This window comes from Haliotis asinina, chromosome 11 (genome assembly GCF_037392515.1).
Source record: "Haliotis asinina isolate JCU_RB_2024 chromosome 11, JCU_Hal_asi_v2, whole genome shotgun sequence".
Classification (NCBI taxonomy): Eukaryota; Metazoa; Mollusca; class Gastropoda; order Lepetellida; family Haliotidae; genus Haliotis; species Haliotis asinina.
In genome coordinates, this window is record NC_090290.1 from 17,273,840 (window position 1) to 17,295,043 (window position 21,204).

General features: G+C 40.6%; 2 protein-coding genes across 2 annotated transcripts; one reads left to right on the forward strand and one right to left on the reverse strand.

Moving 5' to 3' along the window:
• Positions 1-3,686: 3,686 nt before the first annotated feature.
• Positions 3,687-8,477, reverse strand: LOC137256016 (uncharacterized). Its single transcript, XM_067793671.1, has 2 exons — positions 8,423-8,477; positions 3,687-5,897 (listed from the first exon to the last, which is right to left on the reverse strand). The coding sequence occupies exon 2, from the start codon at positions 5,710-5,712 to the stop codon at positions 4,423-4,425; it is 1,290 nt and encodes a 429-aa protein (XP_067649772.1). The 5' UTR covers positions 5,713-5,897; positions 8,423-8,477; the 3' UTR covers positions 3,687-4,422.
• Positions 8,478-10,789: 2,312 nt separating this feature from the next.
• Positions 10,790-18,236, forward strand: LOC137256176 (IgGFc-binding protein-like). Its single transcript, XM_067793882.1, has 4 exons — positions 10,790-10,927; positions 14,038-15,369; positions 17,436-17,595; positions 18,139-18,236. Exons 1-4 carry the CDS (start codon positions 10,858-10,860, stop codon positions 18,179-18,181), a joined length of 1,605 nt encoding a protein of 534 aa, XP_067649983.1. The 5' UTR covers positions 10,790-10,857; the 3' UTR covers positions 18,182-18,236.
• The last annotated feature ends 2,968 nt before the right edge of the window (positions 18,237-21,204 follow it).

Genomic DNA, 21,204 nt, shown 5'->3' on the forward strand with positions numbered 1-21,204 from the left:
GAAGTGTTTAGGTTATAAATTCTCAGTGGATATCTCTCAAATGGAAAGAGTAGTGTGTGATTAACGTAAATTTGAGCTTTTATGTAATTTGTTCCCGTCATTTATGTTAAAACACGAGCAGTATCTAACGGTACTTAAAAAACCGTTATGACTTTAAACAATGGAGTAGCATTAGGCGTCAAAGTTCACGGTGTCTGTAGGTCAGCATGAAAGATTCAGTTTGTTCGGCTTAGAATACATAAACAACAAAATACACTCAAATGATCATAAAAGGGAGGTAATTGTTATAGGCACGTCCATTTTTCTCTTTATGGTATTTGTATTTAGCTTTGGAATAACCACTGTTTGTAAACCAACACTGAATGTGCCACTATATGTTCCATTCATTTAACATGGAAATAGGTTCAAATACTTTGAGATACGTGTTTTCAATATTATAGTGCTGATTATTATTTGTATTGGGAAATGCAGACATTTCAGAATATTATAGTTAGTTATGAATGTGAAAAAGTGATTTAGAAGCCAATTTTGTGTCTTAACTTCTAACATCTGTTTTGTTACTAATATACACTCTTCATAACAAAAAAAAGTAATTCAAAGTCATCAGTGTATAGAATTTTTTCTAAATAGCATAATTATAATCTGGTGAAACATTATCTAAAATATGGAAAATACTTAACATTTTGAGCAACTTTTATGCATTTAAACAACAACAATATTTGCTTAAGAATCTTTGAAATGAAAACACTGTTATTAAAGATTGTTTGTGTGTTTTTCAGGTTTCCACTGGAAGATGATTATATTCCTGAGCCATTTGCTCTTCCCGCTCAAGACTTACATTCGATACCTCACATGAGTACAGTGTGTGTAGCCCCTTTCTGGTGTCCGTCGACATCATGTTGCTGGGACATTGCTAAAAGTGGCGTAACTCACTCACTCAGTCACTCACTCACTCACTCACTATCCCCGAACAGTGAGCCAGTATGGATATCTTCTGTGACATCCCCACTACTCTTCCGGAAGGTTCTTCCGACTTGTGTGCATCATGTTTCTTCTGAGAGAAATTGTGATGTCCCCTGTCCAACTTCGAGGTAGATGATTTGGGGCACTCTTGTAAATTCTCTGTTGGTGATGACTCTCATTATGTCTACCCTTCAATCATATAGTCTAATGGGATTACAATTTCTGAAATTGTACATTGCTGCATGAAATGTTGTTCCAAAAGAGATCATTTTCCTGGATACAGACTGAAGGTACACCATGGTCTTATTTTACCATGGTAAACTGTGGTGCCATTTACCGGATGCGGTAAGCCATGCTACATAATGGACACTATGGTCCTTCACATGCTCATTTCAGCTGGGTAATATAGTAAAACACAAAGATCAAAGCACATAAGGTATTCTCATGTTTCCACTAATTCATACATGATGTCAAGGATTTGATCATTTAAACTAAATACTGAATGGTCACACAAGTGTCAGAGGCGTTGTTCATAAAGCTTCATAGAGTTTTCTTGAGACTTAAGAATTCTTCAATCCACCAAGAATTCTTAGTTTCCACAACAACGTTCTTAACTTTTAATAAAACTCTCAGACAAGACAAGTCACTTAGTTTACTTCTTGACTTTAAGAAACCTCATGAGGACACCTAACTAGTTTAGAAAATTCTCAGTTATTCATTATGGCGGTTTATGGAAACACAATTCTAAAGTTTCACACTAGGAAGAATGCTTTTGATATGTACTGTACACTGATAGAGAGTTATTACACCATGGATCGATGACTTTTGAATACACACTGTACACTGATAGAGAGTTATTACACCATGGATCGATGACTTTTGAATACACACTGTACACTAATAGAGAGTTATTATGATGTTATTGATCGATGACTTTTGAATACACATCTTCTCTCGCTTAATGTTAAATTTGAGAGTAATCGATTTATTTCTGAGGCAGTAATTTGTCAAAGCTTTATTTGAAATTTCACACGACATGAATTCCAGAATGATTTGAAGACATCATATTTATATGACTGTGTCTTAAACTAAAACCTGAACATGATAAAATACCATAGTATGCATTTATTCTTGTTTCAGAATTTGCATAGATTAGAGCTTTAGGCAAGGATATAAATAAAGTATTAAAAAAATAAGTAGGGGTGTGACATTGTGTTAAATGCATGATAAATTCTTGATGTGTTTCCCTAATCAAATCATATTGCAAATCTGTTTATCTCAACACTTCCCACAAGAGAGGCCTGCATTATTGAAAGAGGAATCAGTCAGTTGAAGAGGTGAGGCTCAGTCCTCATAAAGCCTGTCAGGTCCTTGTGGCCTGTGCTGCGCTACATATCATTTGTTAAGTCGGGAACATCCCTGACCCCGAGGAGATCAGAGACATACGGCTGGAATATTGCTGAGTGCGGCGTTAAACTAAACTCACCCACTCATTGTAATCACATAACGTACCTGATCTTGCGTTGAAGTCGTCCAGTAGTGTGGCATAATCAGTCATTGTTAACATTTCCGGAATAGTGCTTTCCAATTCAGAAAAGGTGTCATGTTGAAGGTATTTGGAGCCTTATATAAGGGTGTAATATATGCAATTTCCAGACAATTAACATTTTCAATTTCAAATATTTTTGTAAATATTTTACAAGCATTATGAAATCATTTTTATTACCTGTTATTTCTAACAGCAATTCCAATGCCGCCTGACTTTCTTAGTGATCTAGTTACAGGATGTAAGTACAAGGTGTAACCTTGGATGCGGAGATCATCTACTATGTCAGTCTTAGTCTCTTGACAACTTTTGTTTCAATAAAGTTTAAAAAAATCTTCACAGTCAAATCTTTTGCGGAGACTGCATACATTAATGCTATGAAATTTTGAATGACCATTTCCCATGGCCCCATTTTCTTTGTAAACATGGTTCCAATTTATTTACGTGATTTGATCAGACTATGCACAGACTCGTGACTTCGGCCAAAATGTAACTCCATAATCCCACCCTAATTCCTGAGGGCCTTTTGTTTTCAGGGATACTCACTCACTTCTATGTTGCATTTTGGTTTGGGCCGTGAAACTAGATTTCAGATTCCGTGTGATTCTGAGATTTAACAATCACCATCTGGCCAGTATGGGAAGTTGCTGAATGAACAAATGAACTTCATTGCTATTTTTGTCCAGGTGACTGTTTGAATTCAGGAAAACGAAAGGCAACCCCGTTGAGATCAGGCACATCCGCAGCCATGCTTCAGTCATGGGACGGGATCGAGTGGTCAGACACTCTGTTTGCATATTTCGATGCTCATGACGCCATTGGCAGCTAGGTCACTAATAGACAGCCACTCTAGAGCTAGAATGTTGCTGAGTAGCTGCGTTAAACTGATAACAAATGACCGTGTTTTCATGAAACAAACCCATCGGTAACAAGAATGTGTAACTGCTTTCGTTATTCTTGTACGGAAATTAAAATCTATTATGTTAAGATTTTTCTTTAAATTATTTTTTCAAAACATGACAAAACCGTTACGCCTACTGACACTATCATGTAAAGAATTATTCCTAAAATAAATAAAATACCCGGTAATATCCGCATGAGGATTGGTCGATAGTCACCCTAGTTGAGGACCTAAATCGATGCTCATTATATCAATCACAGGATTGTCTGATCCAAGCCCAGTCTTATTTAAAAAAACGTGGGTCAAATAGATAATGTATACATTAAGAATTATAAACATAAGTTATGTATAGAGACATCAAAACATTGCTCAGTGTATATCTTCATAATGAGAAAACCATCTTTCAAGAACGGTTTCCCGTATGACCTATCTTAAGGAAATCATTTATTGTTTTGTTTTAACTATACGAGATCCACAGAAGGAGAAATTGAGTATCGTTTGTGACGGGTCCCTGGCTTATCTGTGTACCATTCCAGTTGGTTTCCCTATTTCGCAATACATGCAATGGAGGCGATCGATAGCCTTGTGGTTAAACCATTTCATATTGCCCCGTTGTGATATTGCTTGAATATTGCAAAAACGAAGTAAACATAAACCTACTCACAATACAATAAGACGCGAACCAGCACTTTGTCCATCTGGAATAATAGGCGGTGTTCCGATTTCTTATGCATATTTTCAACATAACTCAATAGTGTTTAATATAAACTGCCAACATGGCCATACTTCCAACCGTAACAAAGAAGTTAAGACTACACTGGTTGCCTTTTTCACACTTCGTTGGCTTGTAAATTAGAGTGACCGCCCTTAGCTCTTTACGGTCTGAGTCCCACGTCAACGCTTGACAGCTTAGTACATACATTCCAAGGTCGGTAGATTTGCTAAACCAGCAATACAAACTACATGCCTCCTAGCAAGCAAACATTATGCACTTAAAACGTCACTCAAAATTTCAACTGGAACACAGTATTTTCTTCATTTCGCTAACCATGTCGATCACGACATCAGGATCCACTGTCATCACCTCGGAGTCTCGGAGCATCCAGTTCATGTTAAACCAACTGGAATAATACACATTACTCCACGAAGCAAGTTGTCGAAATCGATTGTCTGAAAAAAATCTATACCTCGTAGGGAACAGTTCGATCAAACCCGCGCCTTGGTGTAAAAACATTGTGTTGGAGAGTTCATGACCATGTGGACCAATCAGAATGTCCGACTTAGCAAACGCTTGGATCTGTTGGCGCATGTTCATAGACTCTGTACTGATAATCATGAGATCGCAATCAGGAAATTCCTTGTGCAATTGTTCAATTATGTCGTCAGTGTTAGATATAGCATGTTGAAGGACTCTGCCCCTTTTACTTTCAGTCTTAAAACTTGGAGTTAAAATTGATATTCTCAAGCTCGGGCAACTGATGTCATCGCTTGAAACAGCCTCTCCGCTCGTGACAACGTGGTGCCGAAAATCATCCAAGAACGGAAGCGGGAGGTCATATGTCGCAATTGGACCAAGTCCATCGGGAATGCCCCAAATGATATTTTCATATTTTTGTTTTTTCGAAATGTCTTTGATTTGAGATGCCTCGCCGAAGATCACGTTCCACTCGTTGATGCTTGATTCATCCGAATGAGCATCAATGAACAGAACGGAAACATCCTTCGGTTTTTGTTTCATCATCTTCACTGTTACGTATGTATTATACATATCTATAATTTTCAGATACACATTGTTTGTACGTCTTCTCTTTACAGCAATAGTGTAGCCCTCAACGGCATCGATTTCGTCGAATTTGTTTTTGGCGTATGTCGTAATATGTATGGCTGTGGCCCAGGTCGAGAAGTGTGACCACCCACCGTAGAACGATGATCGCGTCAATGGCGAATCACCAATACAGGGCACTGTAAAGAAACCCTTTTCCAATTTGAGTTGATTAGGAGTCCATCGCATTTTCACAGCCTTTTCGGGATCTACCGTGACGTCACGAAGTTTCACCACGTAGGAGTTGATGTTTTGTATTTGTTTCGAGCATTCTGCATTGTCATTAGCGTCCTCCTTGATAATGTAATTTTCTTTCAACGTTGCCATGGCAACCTTGTAGAGAAGAGGAGGTGAGGTGACGAACACGACCAATTTGAACAGCCCTATGACACATAGTCCAAACAGGGAGAGAAAGAATACTTGTTTTGATCGACACTTAAAACGAAACATTCTGTTCAGTTTCACAAAAAATCTGGCCATTGAGGTAATTGACCACTAACTGATGGTCATCAGAGCAGTCACAACCAACACTCGCAAAAAAGGAAACAAAATCAGGGCCGCCAATGCAGTCAACACTGAAGCAACGATTCCATTTCTAAAGAACTTGTGATGTGTCTTCGAAATTACTTGAATCCAGTGGATTTGTCGTGTGAAGAGTCCGCGTGCTGAAAGAATAACGTGGGTAAGTACAGACGAGTATATTTGTGTAAATTCATATTTAGACCATATGAGTAGGTACAAGTTAACCAACTGAGTTACCTAAATTACATTAATCGTCTTTACAGCTGTGCATGGACGGCGGTGTTATATCTTCACGATGTCGAAGTTCGAACCCCCACTTCAGTGAGTGAGTTTAGTTTTACGCCGCACTCAGCAATAATCCAACCAGGTAGCGGCGGTCTGTAAATAATCCAGTCTGGACCAGACAATCCAGTGATCAACAGCATGAGTATCGATCCGTGTAGTTGGGAACCGATGACATGCGTCAACCAAGCCAGCAAGCCTGACCAACCGATCCTGTTAGTCGCCTCTAACGACAAACATAGTCGCCTTTTGTGGCAAGCATGGGTTGCTGAAGGCCTATTCTACCCCGGACCTTCACGGGTCCCAACTTGGGTACAGTGTGTGAAACCTATTTCTGGTATTTATTACCGTGATGGTCCTTTAATGTAACTGCAGATGGCGTATAAACAAACTTAGTTAAGACAGATATAACACACTCGTGCCATCATATAAAAGAAATAACGTCCAGTGCGAGAAACTAGCAATTGTTTTCACAGCACCAGTAGCGGAGTTGTCTGCGAAAAAAACGCTCAGAGTTGCATCGCTTGAATACCTCCTAGACTAGATGCGTTATAGCCCGCAAATAACTCCCCGCTGAGATATACCGAGTAAGTCCCGGAATAGCTGCGTTATAATCTGTGAAGAAATGGCTACATGATACCTCATGAGTAACTGTGTTGTGATCAGCGAGTATCCCCGAGTATAGCTGCGCTATATCACGTAGGTAACTCCCTGAGTGAGTGAGTTAGTGAGTGCGTGAGTGAGTTAATATTTAACGTCACATCAGCAATACTTCAGCCATATCGTGACGAGAACATTCAATAATGAAAAGGACAATATGGACACAATATGACCTGTCAACGAAGGACAGTCAAACAACTAGAATATCACAATTAGCATTAAAACTATGTGTAGCATTAAATAGTGTGGAAAGTTAAAACTGATTTCATTAAATGAACAATACAGTGTAAAAACAGGCTATAGATCGCCAACAACAGAAGGTAGATCACCACTCTAGGGACCATGGGGACTTACAGTACCTTTTGCTACCTGCATGGATCCTAGTTGGATTTACACTATCCCTTCAGCCGCTGGCGATTGTGAGAAATTTTTGCCAAAATTAAAATAACACAAATACTACGAGTAAAAATCCTGGCAAGTATACATTTACTTTGGAAACTTTGGGACTTACGTCCCGTAACTCCCTGAATAGCTGATATGTATATCGCTTGAGTAACTAACAAAATAGGTGCGTTGTATATCGCTTTAGTAACTCCCACTCTAATTGCGTTGTATTCCGCGAATAACTCCAAGAGTAGCTGAGATATATCGCATAACTCCCAGAATACCTACGTTATATCGCATGAGTAACTCCCAGAGTAGCTACAGTATATCGCGTAACTCCCAGAATAGCTACGTTATATCGCTTGAGTCACTCCCAGAATAGCTACGTTATCGATATTCACTGAGTTACTGCCTTACCTTTAAATGCCCGTGTCGTTGTATTCCACAAAAACCGGAACTTACACGTGGGCAGTAGTGAGTGAGTTATTATTTATCGACACGTCGGCAATATTTCTGCCATATCGTGATTATCGTATTAATAAGTTGTATTGATATGTATATCGCTTGAGTAACTAACAAAATAGGTGCGTTGTATATCGCTTTAGTAACTCCCACTCTAATTGCGTTGTATTCCGCGAATAACTCCAAGAGTAGCTGACATATATCGCGTAACTCCCAGAATGGCTACGTTATATCGCATGAGTAACTCCCAGAGTAGCTACAGTATATCGCGTAACTCCCAGAATAGCTACGTTATATCGCATGAGTAACTCCCAGAGTAGCTACAGTATATCGCGTAACTCCCAGAATAGCTACGTTATATCGCATGAGTAACTCCCAGAGTAGCTACAGTATATCGCGTAACTCCCAGAATAGCTACGTTATATCCCTTGAGTCACTCCCAGAATAGCTACCTTATCGATATTCACTGAGTTACTGCCTTACCTTTAAATGCCCGTGTCGTTGTATTCCACAAAACAGGAACTTACACGTGGGCAGTAGTGAGTGAGTTATTATTTGTCGACACGTCGGCAATATTTCTGCCATATCGTGATTATCGTATTAATAATTTGTATTAATATGAAAAATAATAACGTTAGAACATCAAAACGTGTCATCAAAGGACAATAAATACCTATAGTATCACAGATAAGTACATATAAAGCTAGTACGCTGTTGTAAATTAAATCACTATGGACAGTACAAAATAAAAACGGGCTATTAACACACGCGAACGGCTGACTAATAATGATTTTCTGGTTAATAAAGTCGGCGTTTAGTTTGCAATCACAATATGTGTAAAAGTTTAAACCAAAACTAAGTGAAAAGTGAATTCACTTACTGTTGTCGTCTCTCGCAATATGTCCCTGGTAGAGGATGAACTTTTGGAGTCATCTGGTGACGGCTTGGCGATAACAAGGTTCAAAGTAGAGACTCGTGTCTGAACCAGGTATCAGCTGATACAGGGTCACCATCACATACCAGATCCACGTGTTATGGTTGTTAGACAACTGAATGGTTAGTATTACACAACCCGAGAAGGCCTTGTCTTATGAGTGAGTGAGTGAGTTTAGTTTTTTGCCGCTTTTAGCAATATTCCAGCAATATCACTGCGGGGACACCAGAAAATGGGTTTCACACATTGTACCCATGTGGGGAATCGAACCCGGGTCTTCGGCGTGACGAGCGAACGCTTTAACCACAAGGCTACCCCACCGCCCTTGCCTTATGAACCTATGGGCTGGAATCTAGTCGCTGTCCGTAGCTGTGTCAGAAGGTCATGGGTTCGAATCCCGGATTTGTCCAGATATGATTCTTGGTTTGTGAGATTCCTGTTCATTGATTGCAAAAACGTGTAAATTTCTTCCGCCTTGAGGACGTTTCTCCCAAATGAGGTTGGTTGGTTGGTTGGTTGGTTGGCTACTGGTTTGTTATTTAACACAGCACTTTATTCCATCTATACTGAACAGCAAAAGAAACACAAAATATGAAACCTCATAAATCAGCGTTTATGTTTACGTGTTCCATTTAAACACTTGACAAAAAAGAGAGTTGCGTTTCTTTTGACTTTCAGTATATATGACGGCGGCCTGTGATTGTCTCTGTCAGACAATCCAGTGATTAACAGCATGCACAAATTGACCTATCACGTCTTTCGTGAGGTGACTGTAAAACTGGTTTTAGGTTTTGAACTCGACATTCCGATGTCATGGAAAGGAACGCCAGAAACTGCGAACCAATTGGGGAAACGTACCCGAACATTCCGTTGGACGAGCGAACACTTCAACCACTGAGCTACCCTACAGTCGGATTGATGCGTTAAAGTTGTCTGGAACAGTCACTGCCTTTTGGGTGAGCAATGCGCCTCAAAGACAACACCAGTATTATATGGACCCTATGGAAATCCAGGTCAGAATTGGACTTCAGCAACCCGTTCTTGTGCTGACTGCTTCAGGTGGTAGGACTCCGAGACATGCATACATTCAGATCCCAGTTGCGAAGACCAATGGTCATGATACTGATCACTGGATTTTCTGGTACAGACTCAAACAATCGTAGAGCGCCATCATATAGAAGGAGTATTTCTGACCGTTGCATTAAAAAGCGAACAGAATGCATATACATAGAAAACCTATTGAAAGACTAAAATTGATGTAGACAGAAAGCAAATACACAGAAAACCTATTGAAAGACTAAAATTGATGTAGACAGAAAGCAAATACACAGAAAACCTATTGAAAGACTAAAATTGATGTAGACAGAAAGCAAATACACAGAAAACCTATTGAAAGACTAAAATTGATATAGACTGGAGTCGATTGGCCATAAGGGCCTGGAAAACTTAAAACCACTTCTCTCAGAGCCCCATTCCTCTTGAGGAGAGGTGCGATAGCTCATTGACCCAGACGTATGTTAGTCACTCCGAAAACCCGGGTTCGATCCCAGGCACGGGTATAATGTGTGAATTCTATTGCTGGTGTCCACCGCCTTAATATAATGACTTTAAACATTATGTATTGCATACATAATCAAAAACGTTTTATATTTTTCTGAGACTATTATTGGATATATTTTGATATTATTTGAAAGGAGTGGTGAGGTAGTCTGGTGGTTAAAGCGTTCACACAGAACACCCGGTTTCCATTTTCCATATGGCTATATATACGTGTGTGAAGCCAATTTCAGGTCTCGCCTGTCGTGATATTGCTGGATCAATGTTAAAAGCGGCGTAAAACTAAACTCGCTCACAGACTGTAACAATACAATTATAATGTCACGCGTGTGTCGGGAGTCAGTTTATTGGGGATTTTCTTTTCAACCCGTACACTTTTTTCAACTGCACTAAAATTAAACCATGTCATGTATTGAAACAGCATTATAAATAACATTTATTCATCAATTGTGTTGGCTGTCGGATAACCAACTGGTGGAGCCCTCATGCGGAGAGGCTGGTTCGCTCACCACTCATTCGGGCTGGTGGGGTGGCCTGCTGGTTAAAGTGTTCGCTCGTCACGCCGAAGAACCGGGTTCGACTCCCCATATGGGTAAAACTGAAGCCGATTTCTGGAGTACCCCGCCGTGATACTGCTGGAATATAACTAAAATTTCGTATAACAGAACTCACTCATTCACGCCCTAGCTTATTCGTAATTTTGTCACACACCTGCTTGTTCCCAGTGACAGAAAAGTAAGTTATCTGCGTACAGTCATATTAATCTCAAAGCAACGGTAATCTACTGTTCTGTCTGAAAGGCATAGAACACACTAACCCACACAATGCCTGGTTTGTTCTACTCAGTCGTTCTTATCCTAATCCATTGTTCTGGGGGAGTTCAGCCATTATCAGGTGGGTGATAAAGGTATCTTGTACTTGACACGAATGTCTGTTTACTACTGCCATGATGGGGATTGAGACTGACCTATCGCTACTATTAGTAACAAAAAAAATAATTTGTTAAAATTTGTGACGAAATTTCATTTATCTGGACTGTCAAATTAAATTGACTGGAGAACTGAAATTTCCAAATGGCCGCATAATGTCACGTGACGTTTCCAATATATTATATTCCCAATAACTTCGACTTCTTTCAGTTTTTCTGACATGGGGAGGTCATCTATACTGCGATCACATAAAATGTTTGCTGTTATGCTCAATGTTACAAATTGCTGGCGGTTATCTCCAAGGTCAAGGTCGTCTAACAAATCTGCACCCGGAGGTCACAACAACAACTCATCTACGGAAGCCTAACAATGCCACTATCATTGCAGATGTTATTTTCAAAACGAAATGTTTCATTATTTTAAACTGACGGACAAAAGAAACGCTGGTTTCACAAACCTGATTGCAAAACTGATTCAAACTCAAAAACATTGTTTACAGCAATAAAGGAACATTCTTGCAAACCCAACCTTCGTGGCTGATAACATGTAATGAACGTGCAGCATGATTTTTGGGTGAAGTCTGCGTTTTTGCATATAATTTCTAAAGTGCTTTTACGAAAATTTCGTGCAAAGATCGGGTATAAATAATGACTAAAACTCTTCTCTGACATTCGACCGTTTAGATTTGATGAACAAGAATGCCACGTTTAACATCTGTACAGCGCGAGAGAGCGATAGGAATGCTGGAGATGGGTGCAACCCAGTCCAGGGTTGCGACAATCATGGGCTGTCATAAAACCACGATAGAGAGACTAGTGCAACGTGTCAGACAGACTGGTCAGACATCAGACAGACCACGGAGTGGAAGACCGCGGGTAACAACGCAAAATGAAGACCGCTATTTACGTCTGCTTCACCTTCGTAACAGATTCCTCACTGTTACGTCATCAGCAAGAGATGCACTACAACACCCCGTCAGCAGGAAGACCGTGGCCCGACGTCTCCGCCATTATGGACTGAGGGCTTATCGACCATTCAGAGGAATGACCTTGACCCTGCAACATCGACGGAACCGATTGAGGTGGGCTCGAACTGTGCAACTCTGGCAAAGACGACAGTGGGACAGAGTGTTTTTTTCGGATGAAAGCAGATTCAAACTCTTCAATGCTGACGGCCGAGTGCGCGTGTACAGACGTAGAGGGGAACGGACGTCACGTTGTTGTGTTCAAGAGGTGCAACCCGATGGTGGCGACAGTGTGATGATATGGGGCGGTATTTGTGGTGACAGGAAGACTGATTTGGTTGTCATTAATGGTAATCTAAATGCTCAAGGATATATCAACCAGGTATTGAGACCAGTCGTGCTTCCCTTCATACAGAATAATCCAAGAACTCTGTTTCAACAGGATAACGCCACTCCACACAGTGTACGTGTTACAAGGGACTTTCTGAACGCTAATAACATCCAGGTTCTTCCTTGGCCAGCCAGATCCCCCGACTTGAATCCGATAGAACATCTGTGGGATCACCTCGGGAGACGTCTTAAGCAACGTCAACAACGTCCTCATGACCGACAGACGTTAACGCAAGCCCTGCAAGAGGAGTGGCGTCAAATCACCCCAGCAACTGTCAGGAGACTGGTTACATCTGTTAGACGTCGTGTTAGGGCGTGCATTCGTGCTAGAGGTGGACACACTCCATACTGATGACATTTTCTTAATTTTGGGTGATTTCGGTGTGATCGACTTATGGACAATCTAACTGCTTGAACAAAATTCATTATAATTTCTTAAATATCCACCATATTTTTGTTAGAGCGTGTAGACCTGTTGTCAGTTACCATCTCTTTGATATACAGTCATAATTGCTTACATATATTGTCTTACGTTTTCATTTCATAAGAAAAAATGTTGCCAGCGTTTCTTTTGTCCATCAGTTTAGTTATATCTTTATGTTTTCAAACTTTCTGCTATATCTCGATACATCAATACATTTTCCGAGGCATCGAATATTTTTCGCTATATCAAGTTTATATCTAAGGGGCAATGTGGATGCGTAAGAGCTAAAGCGTTCGTTCTTCTCGCTGAAGACCGAATCCCCATTTGGATACTATTTGTGAAGTCTATGTCTGGTGTCCGCTGTCGCGGTAATGCTGGAATATTTCTGAAAGTGCTGTCAAACTAAAACTCACTCACAATACAATAAGAAGCGAAAACTAGATTCTTCTCCCGTGCATATCTCGGATTCTTGAAGTGAATAGATCCCAAGTACCCTGTTTGTGGCTCTCTAACGTTTCACAGCAAAGATTTCCTGTCCTGGCCAGTTCTTGTGCGGGAAAACCATGGTGAAATGACTCTCCAAATAGATACCCTTGTCTGTCCAAGGGGATATCAAAGTAGAACAGTCTGTGCCTACATAAACATTACTCGCTGTTTCCACCCGAAGTTTCCATGGTAAAACAGATCAATGGTGTTTATCCAGAAGGAGACTCTTGAGTAGCAGGTCCCCAATATCCAATATGTTTGTATATTCTCCTGTAGAGATTCTTGGACAACAGCTCCCTCGTAACCCGTATGGATGTACATCCCCCTATGGCGATGTGTACAACAGGTCCCCGATACCCCATGTGCATGTATACCTCCCTATGGTGGTGTTTGGGCACAACATCTACTTAGGAACCCATATTGCTTGTCGGGATTCTTGGAAACAATAGGTTCCCAGTACCCCAAATGCATGTGCATCTAACTGTGGAGATTCTGGGACACAGCAGGTCCATCTCCCAAGTACCACGTGGTCGTCTCCCCAAGGACACTGTGTCTTCCCATGAGGATTAGTAGGCATAACAAGGTTGATTGGTTCAGACAATTTACAGACCGCCACCGTATAGCTCCAATACTGCTGAGAGCGATATCATACTAGACTCACTCACCTATAAAGCATCCAATGAGTGCGGCGTTAAGCAACAGGAAAAACAGCAACAGCTTGATTTTGTTCAGAAATGTTCTAAACTGTTATTTTCTTGTTTCAAAAATACTAATTTAATTACAAGTACTTCGTTTTTTGTTTGTGTTTCAGACTACGAATATCAGGGAGAAGATTTCATGGTTGTATTTTTTGCCGAATTCAACCAACCCTCAAATCCCGATAAATTCAACTTTCTGTATATACATTCCGAAAAAGAAGGAACATGTGTGCTCGATTACAAAGTCAGTCGTTACAGCAGAGCGCGCATTAAACAACACGAGATTCTACATCCGGGTCGGACGATCAGGGCGGCATTACCGGAAGTAATTCAGGAATCCCTGCACAGCCAGATTACCCAGAAAGGTGTCCACGTACACTGTACAGTTCCGGTGATACTATACACTCTCAGCAGGAAGCAGGGAACGTCTAATGTGTACCATGGTATTCCATACAAATCTTTGGGAACAGATTACCTAATTCCCGGTGCTTTGAACAACGCACTGCTGGCTGCGGCTGGCGTTGATGCGAACACTGTTATTAATGTACACATTAAGACGAAATGTACATATATGTACAGGAACACGACTGTGAAGGACGGGAGAAAGTTCACGATCACACTTGACAAAGGGGATGTGTTTCAACTCAGCAGAGAGTACGTTGATTATTTTGGTGATCAGCAGTGCGACTTAGCCGGATCCTATCTCACAGGGAGCAAACCTTTCGCTGTGTTTGCCGGCGCGTCGTGTCTGTTTCTGGCTAACTCGACTACCGGAAACGGGTGCGACGAGGGGGTGATCCAAGTCCCTCCTCCTACCCTGTGGGGCAAGGATTTTCTAGTGTCAGACATGGCGGGACAGACAAATGGGTACAGATTGCGAATTGTGGCCAGTGAGGATAACACCACAACCCGCATCCATGAATACGACTACGGTTCTTTTGCGACATCCCGTGATGTCCACTTCGCGTTGAACAAAGGCGATGTCCACACGGAAATGTACAAAAGGAACACCTACCTTGTGATTGAGAACACCAAGCCAGTGTTCATCATGCAGTACCTGACTTCAGATCCAATGACGGTGATCGTAACACCTATCGACAGATTCCCAACAATCGACGCTAACACGTCTCACTACATATTTGCCACTATGGAGGCTAACAAAAGTGGATCTGAAGAAATGTACGTCTCCCTAATCGTTGGCACCAACAATACCGACGGCGTGAGACTGGACGGGAAACCTGTTGCAGTGTCGTGGGCACACGTGCCTCTACTAGGGTTCTCTGTGGGCCATCTGAACGTATCTTATGGGTCCCACCTTCTCAACAGCGTTTCCCCCCATACCCCAGGGGCAGTGCAGGTTTATGGTATGTCCACACGCCAGGGGGAAGCCTGGGGATACTCAGCCATCTCAACATGTTCCGTAAACTGCGAGGATCTGTCAACAGGTGAGGGGTTAGTTTATCTGTTCGTCTCCAACCAAAAGATTTTCAGATAACGTAAAGGTTTATACGATGGCGTAGCTGCTTTAGGGAGGAGGAAAACCCGAAGTAATTCAGGTTTTGTACGTTTAGCGCTTGTCACCGCTCACGTGTGGATGATGGTTATGAGCGATAACATCGAAATGGGTGTATGGCTTCAAGTACCTCGGTCAAAGTATCCCTCGGGCCAGTTTGCTATTTTTCATGTCATATCTAATGATATATGCACGGAACAGATCATTAGATCAGCATGTTCAGTAATACTGTGTATCAAGTTAAGTGTCTTTAATAGCGCCTACAGTATGAAGCAATTCGTCCAGCAATGCCATTTGTCAAGTCGCAGTAACGTCCACGATTCGCTTTTCGACCTTTCCGGAACTTAACTTTGTGGCGCAGAGGTAAATTTAAAACAATGTCTCCAGTTTTAAGAACGTGACATACATGAAGGCCTCTATGTTTGTATGTTTATATGTCCATATAATGATGATATTGAAAGGGATCGATATATACCAGATAACTTAACTTCGTATATGTTCCACTTAAGACACTTCTTTAACAAAATAGTACACAGGGACTGAATGTTGAGTCTTTTGTTCCCTGCTTATGAGAAACGACGCAGGGTATTAATATAACAGTTTCCTCGACATATGCAATATGAATACTCTCTTTTATGTTTATTGCATAATTAATGTACATTGGCGGGTGGCCATCATACTTCAAAAAGCATTGATCCAGACATTTACAGTGAGTTAATATTTAACGTCACATCGGCAACGTCTCAGCCTGTCGTGACGAGAAGATTTAATACTGAACTGAAATATATGTCTAGTATAAAACCTGTCAGCTAAGGACAGTAAAGCAACTAGAATCACAGAAATGGGATTAAAACTAGCGTAGAAAATTAAAGCTAATATCACTATTCGGACAACACAATATAAAATCAGGCTATAGACTGCCAACAACTGGAGGCAGATCACCATACTAGGGACCATGGGGACTTACAGTGCCTTTGCTACCTGCATGGACCCTAGTTGGATTTACATCATCCCCTCAGCTGTTAGCAATTTAGACACATCTAGCCACAAATTAAAAATACACATATGCTACGACTAAGAACAGTGGACAGTTTAAATTTACTGTGAATGTTTTGGACTTCCGTACCCTCCCAGGAGGACAATAATTTTACAATACTTCAACCCCCTTTGAGGGTACAGCCACCAACAATTCAAGTGACTAATCTAAACTTCCAATAATTAAAATACATTTATTTACACAACATATTATTCAAAATTCAAACCAAAAATATCAATTTCTTTTCAAAAACCAATAATCAAATGAGACCTTACGCTGGTAAAAAGATCCTTAATTGTTTCAACTGCAAAATACTTATCCCTTGTGATGGAGAATTCAACACACTCAAGCAAAATATGCTGTCATCACAAGGGATACAAGACGGAGGATCCCCACCTTTTAAAAGGTACGAATGCTGAGTATATCTAGTATGGCCAAAACGACATCGTCGTAAAATAACCTCTTCAAATCTGGACTGACAGCCCAAGTAGGTGTAACCAATATATGGTTTTGACATGTAGTTTATTTGTACCTATGCTATTATGTTCTAATGCTAGCTTTGTAATCAGTGTATGGAATAAGAAGTGGTGTCACAGATTTGTTGAGTGCTGCCTTAGCAGCAAGATCAGCCATTCCGTTACCTGAAATGCCCACGTGGTTAGGTAGCCAAAAAAAGACGATGTCGTATTGGACAGTAGCAAGATTATTATACAGTACAATAATTTCAATTAAATATGGATGTTTACAAGAAATATTATGAATAGCCTGAAGGCAAGAAAGAGAGTCGGAATAGATAATATATTGTTTATGTTTAGGGTGTCTTTCAATATATTTAAGAGCTGTTAGTATGGAGTTAGCTCCAGCTGTAAAATAGAACTGCTGTCTGCATATCTAGAAGATATTGTACTGGATCCAGGTATTTACAGGATTTTAATAAGTATTCACCTGTCTTTTTTTGTCAGACGTGGGACATTTGTTTGGAGATTCAGCACTAGGATACTACGTTAATCAGATTTTCAATGTGGTGGGTTCGGATGCATCTGCATCCCAGTGTTTAGGGACGTGTGACTCGCTGATGAACAGCGCACTGACCAAGTCCATCTGCCCCAAGATTTGTCCATCGTAAGTATAGCACCATCCTTAAACAGTCAATATTCCCACAACCTTGTGGTAAATAATTTAAGACATTAAGATATTTGTCATCTTGAAGAATGTCCATAAATGAACATACAAAACTATTGAGTTTTCAAAAGGAAACGTCATTTTTCAGCCATTGGCATTTCGCATGAACTCGTGTAATTGATATAATTTTTTGTTGGAATGATATATATCCATTGCGACTTCCCACGGTACCGTATAATCTGACTATAATATATGTGTATGTGTGTGAGTGTGTTCTAGTGGGAAAGACATGCCCGTAAAGTAACTGCACTGATGACATTTCAGAAAGTGTCGAGAAGTGTCAGGTTGATTGTACTTCCTCTTTTTCATGTTTTTCACTCAACTGCTTGACGTCCTAAACCCAATTGTGACGTTGTGATCTCTCTCTCTCTCTCTCTCTCTCTCTCTCTCTCTCGTCTCAAATACTCATCGTATTTCACGTTGTTCTGGGGTATTTGTATCTTTTATCTATGGTCTACACCACTTTGTTCTTCTCTGTTTCAGATTTACATTCTACATCCGAAAGTACATCTACAAGTCACCATGACTGTCAAATCTTTGGACAACATCTATTAAATATAAACGCCCGTATATAGATTTAATACGGTTTGTTTTTCAGTGACTTAAAGCGATCAGGCGATGGGTTTACCGGGAAGCTACATCTTTCCCCGACGGATTTACTCCCCTCCATTCGTACAATTGAAACGCGATGGTTAACTCAGATCACAGGCAAACTGTAGCGCGAATGTGGTTGCGCAGCGTAGAGAAAATGACCGGTCTTCATATATGCGAGCAAAGGTTGGCAACGCACATCCCTCGCTTCGGTTCAAAAAGTATTTTTCATGTCAAAATAAAATATCGCCACCATCAAGGGTACACTCCCTTTTCCTCACTAGGCTGTGCTCTCAGTCTCAGATTTCCAACCCCACATTTAATTACTCACGTGAAGTATGTTTTATTCAGCATTTTAAGCGCCTGGTGGTATTCAGTTCGTTCTTCGCCTCCAGTACCACTGCCAGCTTCCGGAATGGTATGGAATACATAAAGAGTTACCTCCCCTGCTTCATACGCCCACGACACCAGAAGTGTTTTATTGTAGAATAAATGTTACAAAAGACCTAACAATAACGACGACACTTAAGACAAATACACTCCAACAGAATCATGATAAAATTAGGCAATGTGGTATTTCTTTATAATTTCTGTTCATTCTTCTTCCTTCACTACCTTGAACCGGAAGCTGGCAGGGGTAATGGAGGCGAAGAACGGTCTGATTTACCACAGGTTTCACGTGAGTAATTATTAAATATGGCGTTGGAAATCTGAGAGCACAACCTCGTGAGGAAATGGGGTGTACCTTTGATGGTGGCGATATTTTATTTTTACATGAAAAATAACCGAAGCGAGGGAAGTGCGTTGCCAACCTTTGCTCGCTTCGCTCGCATATAAGAAAACTGGTCATATTCTCTACACTGCTCAGACATCGAGTCTTACAGCACTTTATTCTGAAATAAGTACATGATAAAACAAATGAGTGAGTGACTGAGGTTTCATACCGCTTTAGCAATATTCCAGCTATATCACGGCGGGGTGTACCAGAAATTGCCTTCAGACACTGTACCCATTATGAGGAATCGAGCTCGGATCTTCGGTGTAACCAGCGACAGATTTAAAGACCAGGATACCCTAACGCCCTGACCACACCAGAGCATCGAATCGCTAGTAACAGTCATTTCTACAGAAACAATAGGTGAGAAAAAATAAGGAGCAAGTTCTGGGATATGTTATAACACGAGTATCCAGACTATATCTCAATCCAATGTTTTGCAACATGCCTGATCCGTCCCTCAAAACGTATAACGGACAGAAGCAGTTAGGGATATATGTAAGTTTTTATATTATGGATATTGATCTATCTATTGATTAACACACCGCTAAATATCAATCATAAAAATGGCAATATCCCTAACTTACTTTGTCCAGTATATACGAAGGGTATTTATTTGTATTACCCACGTGGTACTTCGTAAAGGTGTGTCATAACACATTCGTGTGATTTGATTGGCTAATACGTGAACTTTGCCATTACTGGTACTACTTTCATCTCTCATTCCATTCATGATTTTCATTCGTTTTCACACCTGGGAGCATGTAAAACGAAAATACTTCTGTGGAATTAGATAAAATTTATTTCATTTAGTGTGGTTACTAGCATTATCTTCAATTCTATGATAACTCATGTTTCTGTAATAAACACGAAAATAAAACAATCTATAAAAATATGTAAACAAATACGTCTAGTAGGCCTCTCATGAGTTTAAACAAATATGGCGTCGCCCGTAAAAGTTATTGAATTCGTCAAAATTGACGGACAATTGGTTGGAAGAGTTGTGAATGTTATCAAGAGATTGAATACCTTCTGCGTGTATGTTGTCAGGACTGCACAGTTACACACAACATCAAAAGACGAGCGGCGCTCTTGTATCTCTATCACTGCCACTGTCAACCGCATCCATTTCCTCACAAACATATTGTCACTGCCATGCCTCCCGTGGTTTCTTATGTAGGGGTCAAAAGCACTTCCCAGAATCTGAACACAATAGGCTTGAAATCGTCTTCGTCCGAGGTTGTAGGCTGTGTTTTCAGACCCAATGTTCGGTGGTGTCTTCAACATAAACATCGAATCTCGACAAGTGGGAATTCCAAGCCGAGATGAGAAGGCTTCACTGGCATCCTGCGCAAAGCGTCGCCTGATTATTTACAGTAACTCGTCTCCCGATGAAGAACATTAAGCTCAGCTATTTGAGACAGACAGTTCCCTCTTATTCACATTCATCTTTGCTGTTGAGTTTGCCGCGCCTAGATAAATGCTCCCTAGAATCTTCGATTCTTCTTTGTGAACACTTCTCAACATGACGACTAGGCCGACTGATCTTCGCAAATGATGAATTACATTATTGCTTTTGAAAACAAATCCTCAACTAAAAAGAATCAAATTTTGATTACGACTTGAGTCTGTCTTAATTTGTTTAATTTCTTGTGATTATGGGCCGTTTTGGAAATACATTGCCACTACGCAGCGTATGTTTTCCTGACATTCCAATCAGCAATATGATGTTATTAATCCGCGTTGCATGGTTCTATATAGGAAAGCAAAATATTGCTTTATTTTAACGATATTTTCACTTTTTAGAACGTGGGTAATAAATAGGATACAAAACTCGTTCCCCTTTCATATCAAGTTTATGTCCCTCGTGAAAGAGTTTGGTTTGTCACTCACTGAAGCTCGTGACAAACCAAAATTATTTCACTCGGGACAAATGGGTGACAAATCATACTCACTCAATATCACCGGAGTCGGGTTACAATGACATACATGTACCAACTCAGTTAGTCTGTTCGTTGCTGTTGGTCGCCATTTGTGACAAGTATGGACTGATAAAGAAAAGCGCTTCCGTAAACCAATGACAAAGTGTGGGTGTTAACATCACCAAATGGTGCTACGACTGCATTTAGCAAGCCAATGACATCGTGCAGGAGTTGGTCGCCCCAGCGGTTCGACTGCCGTAA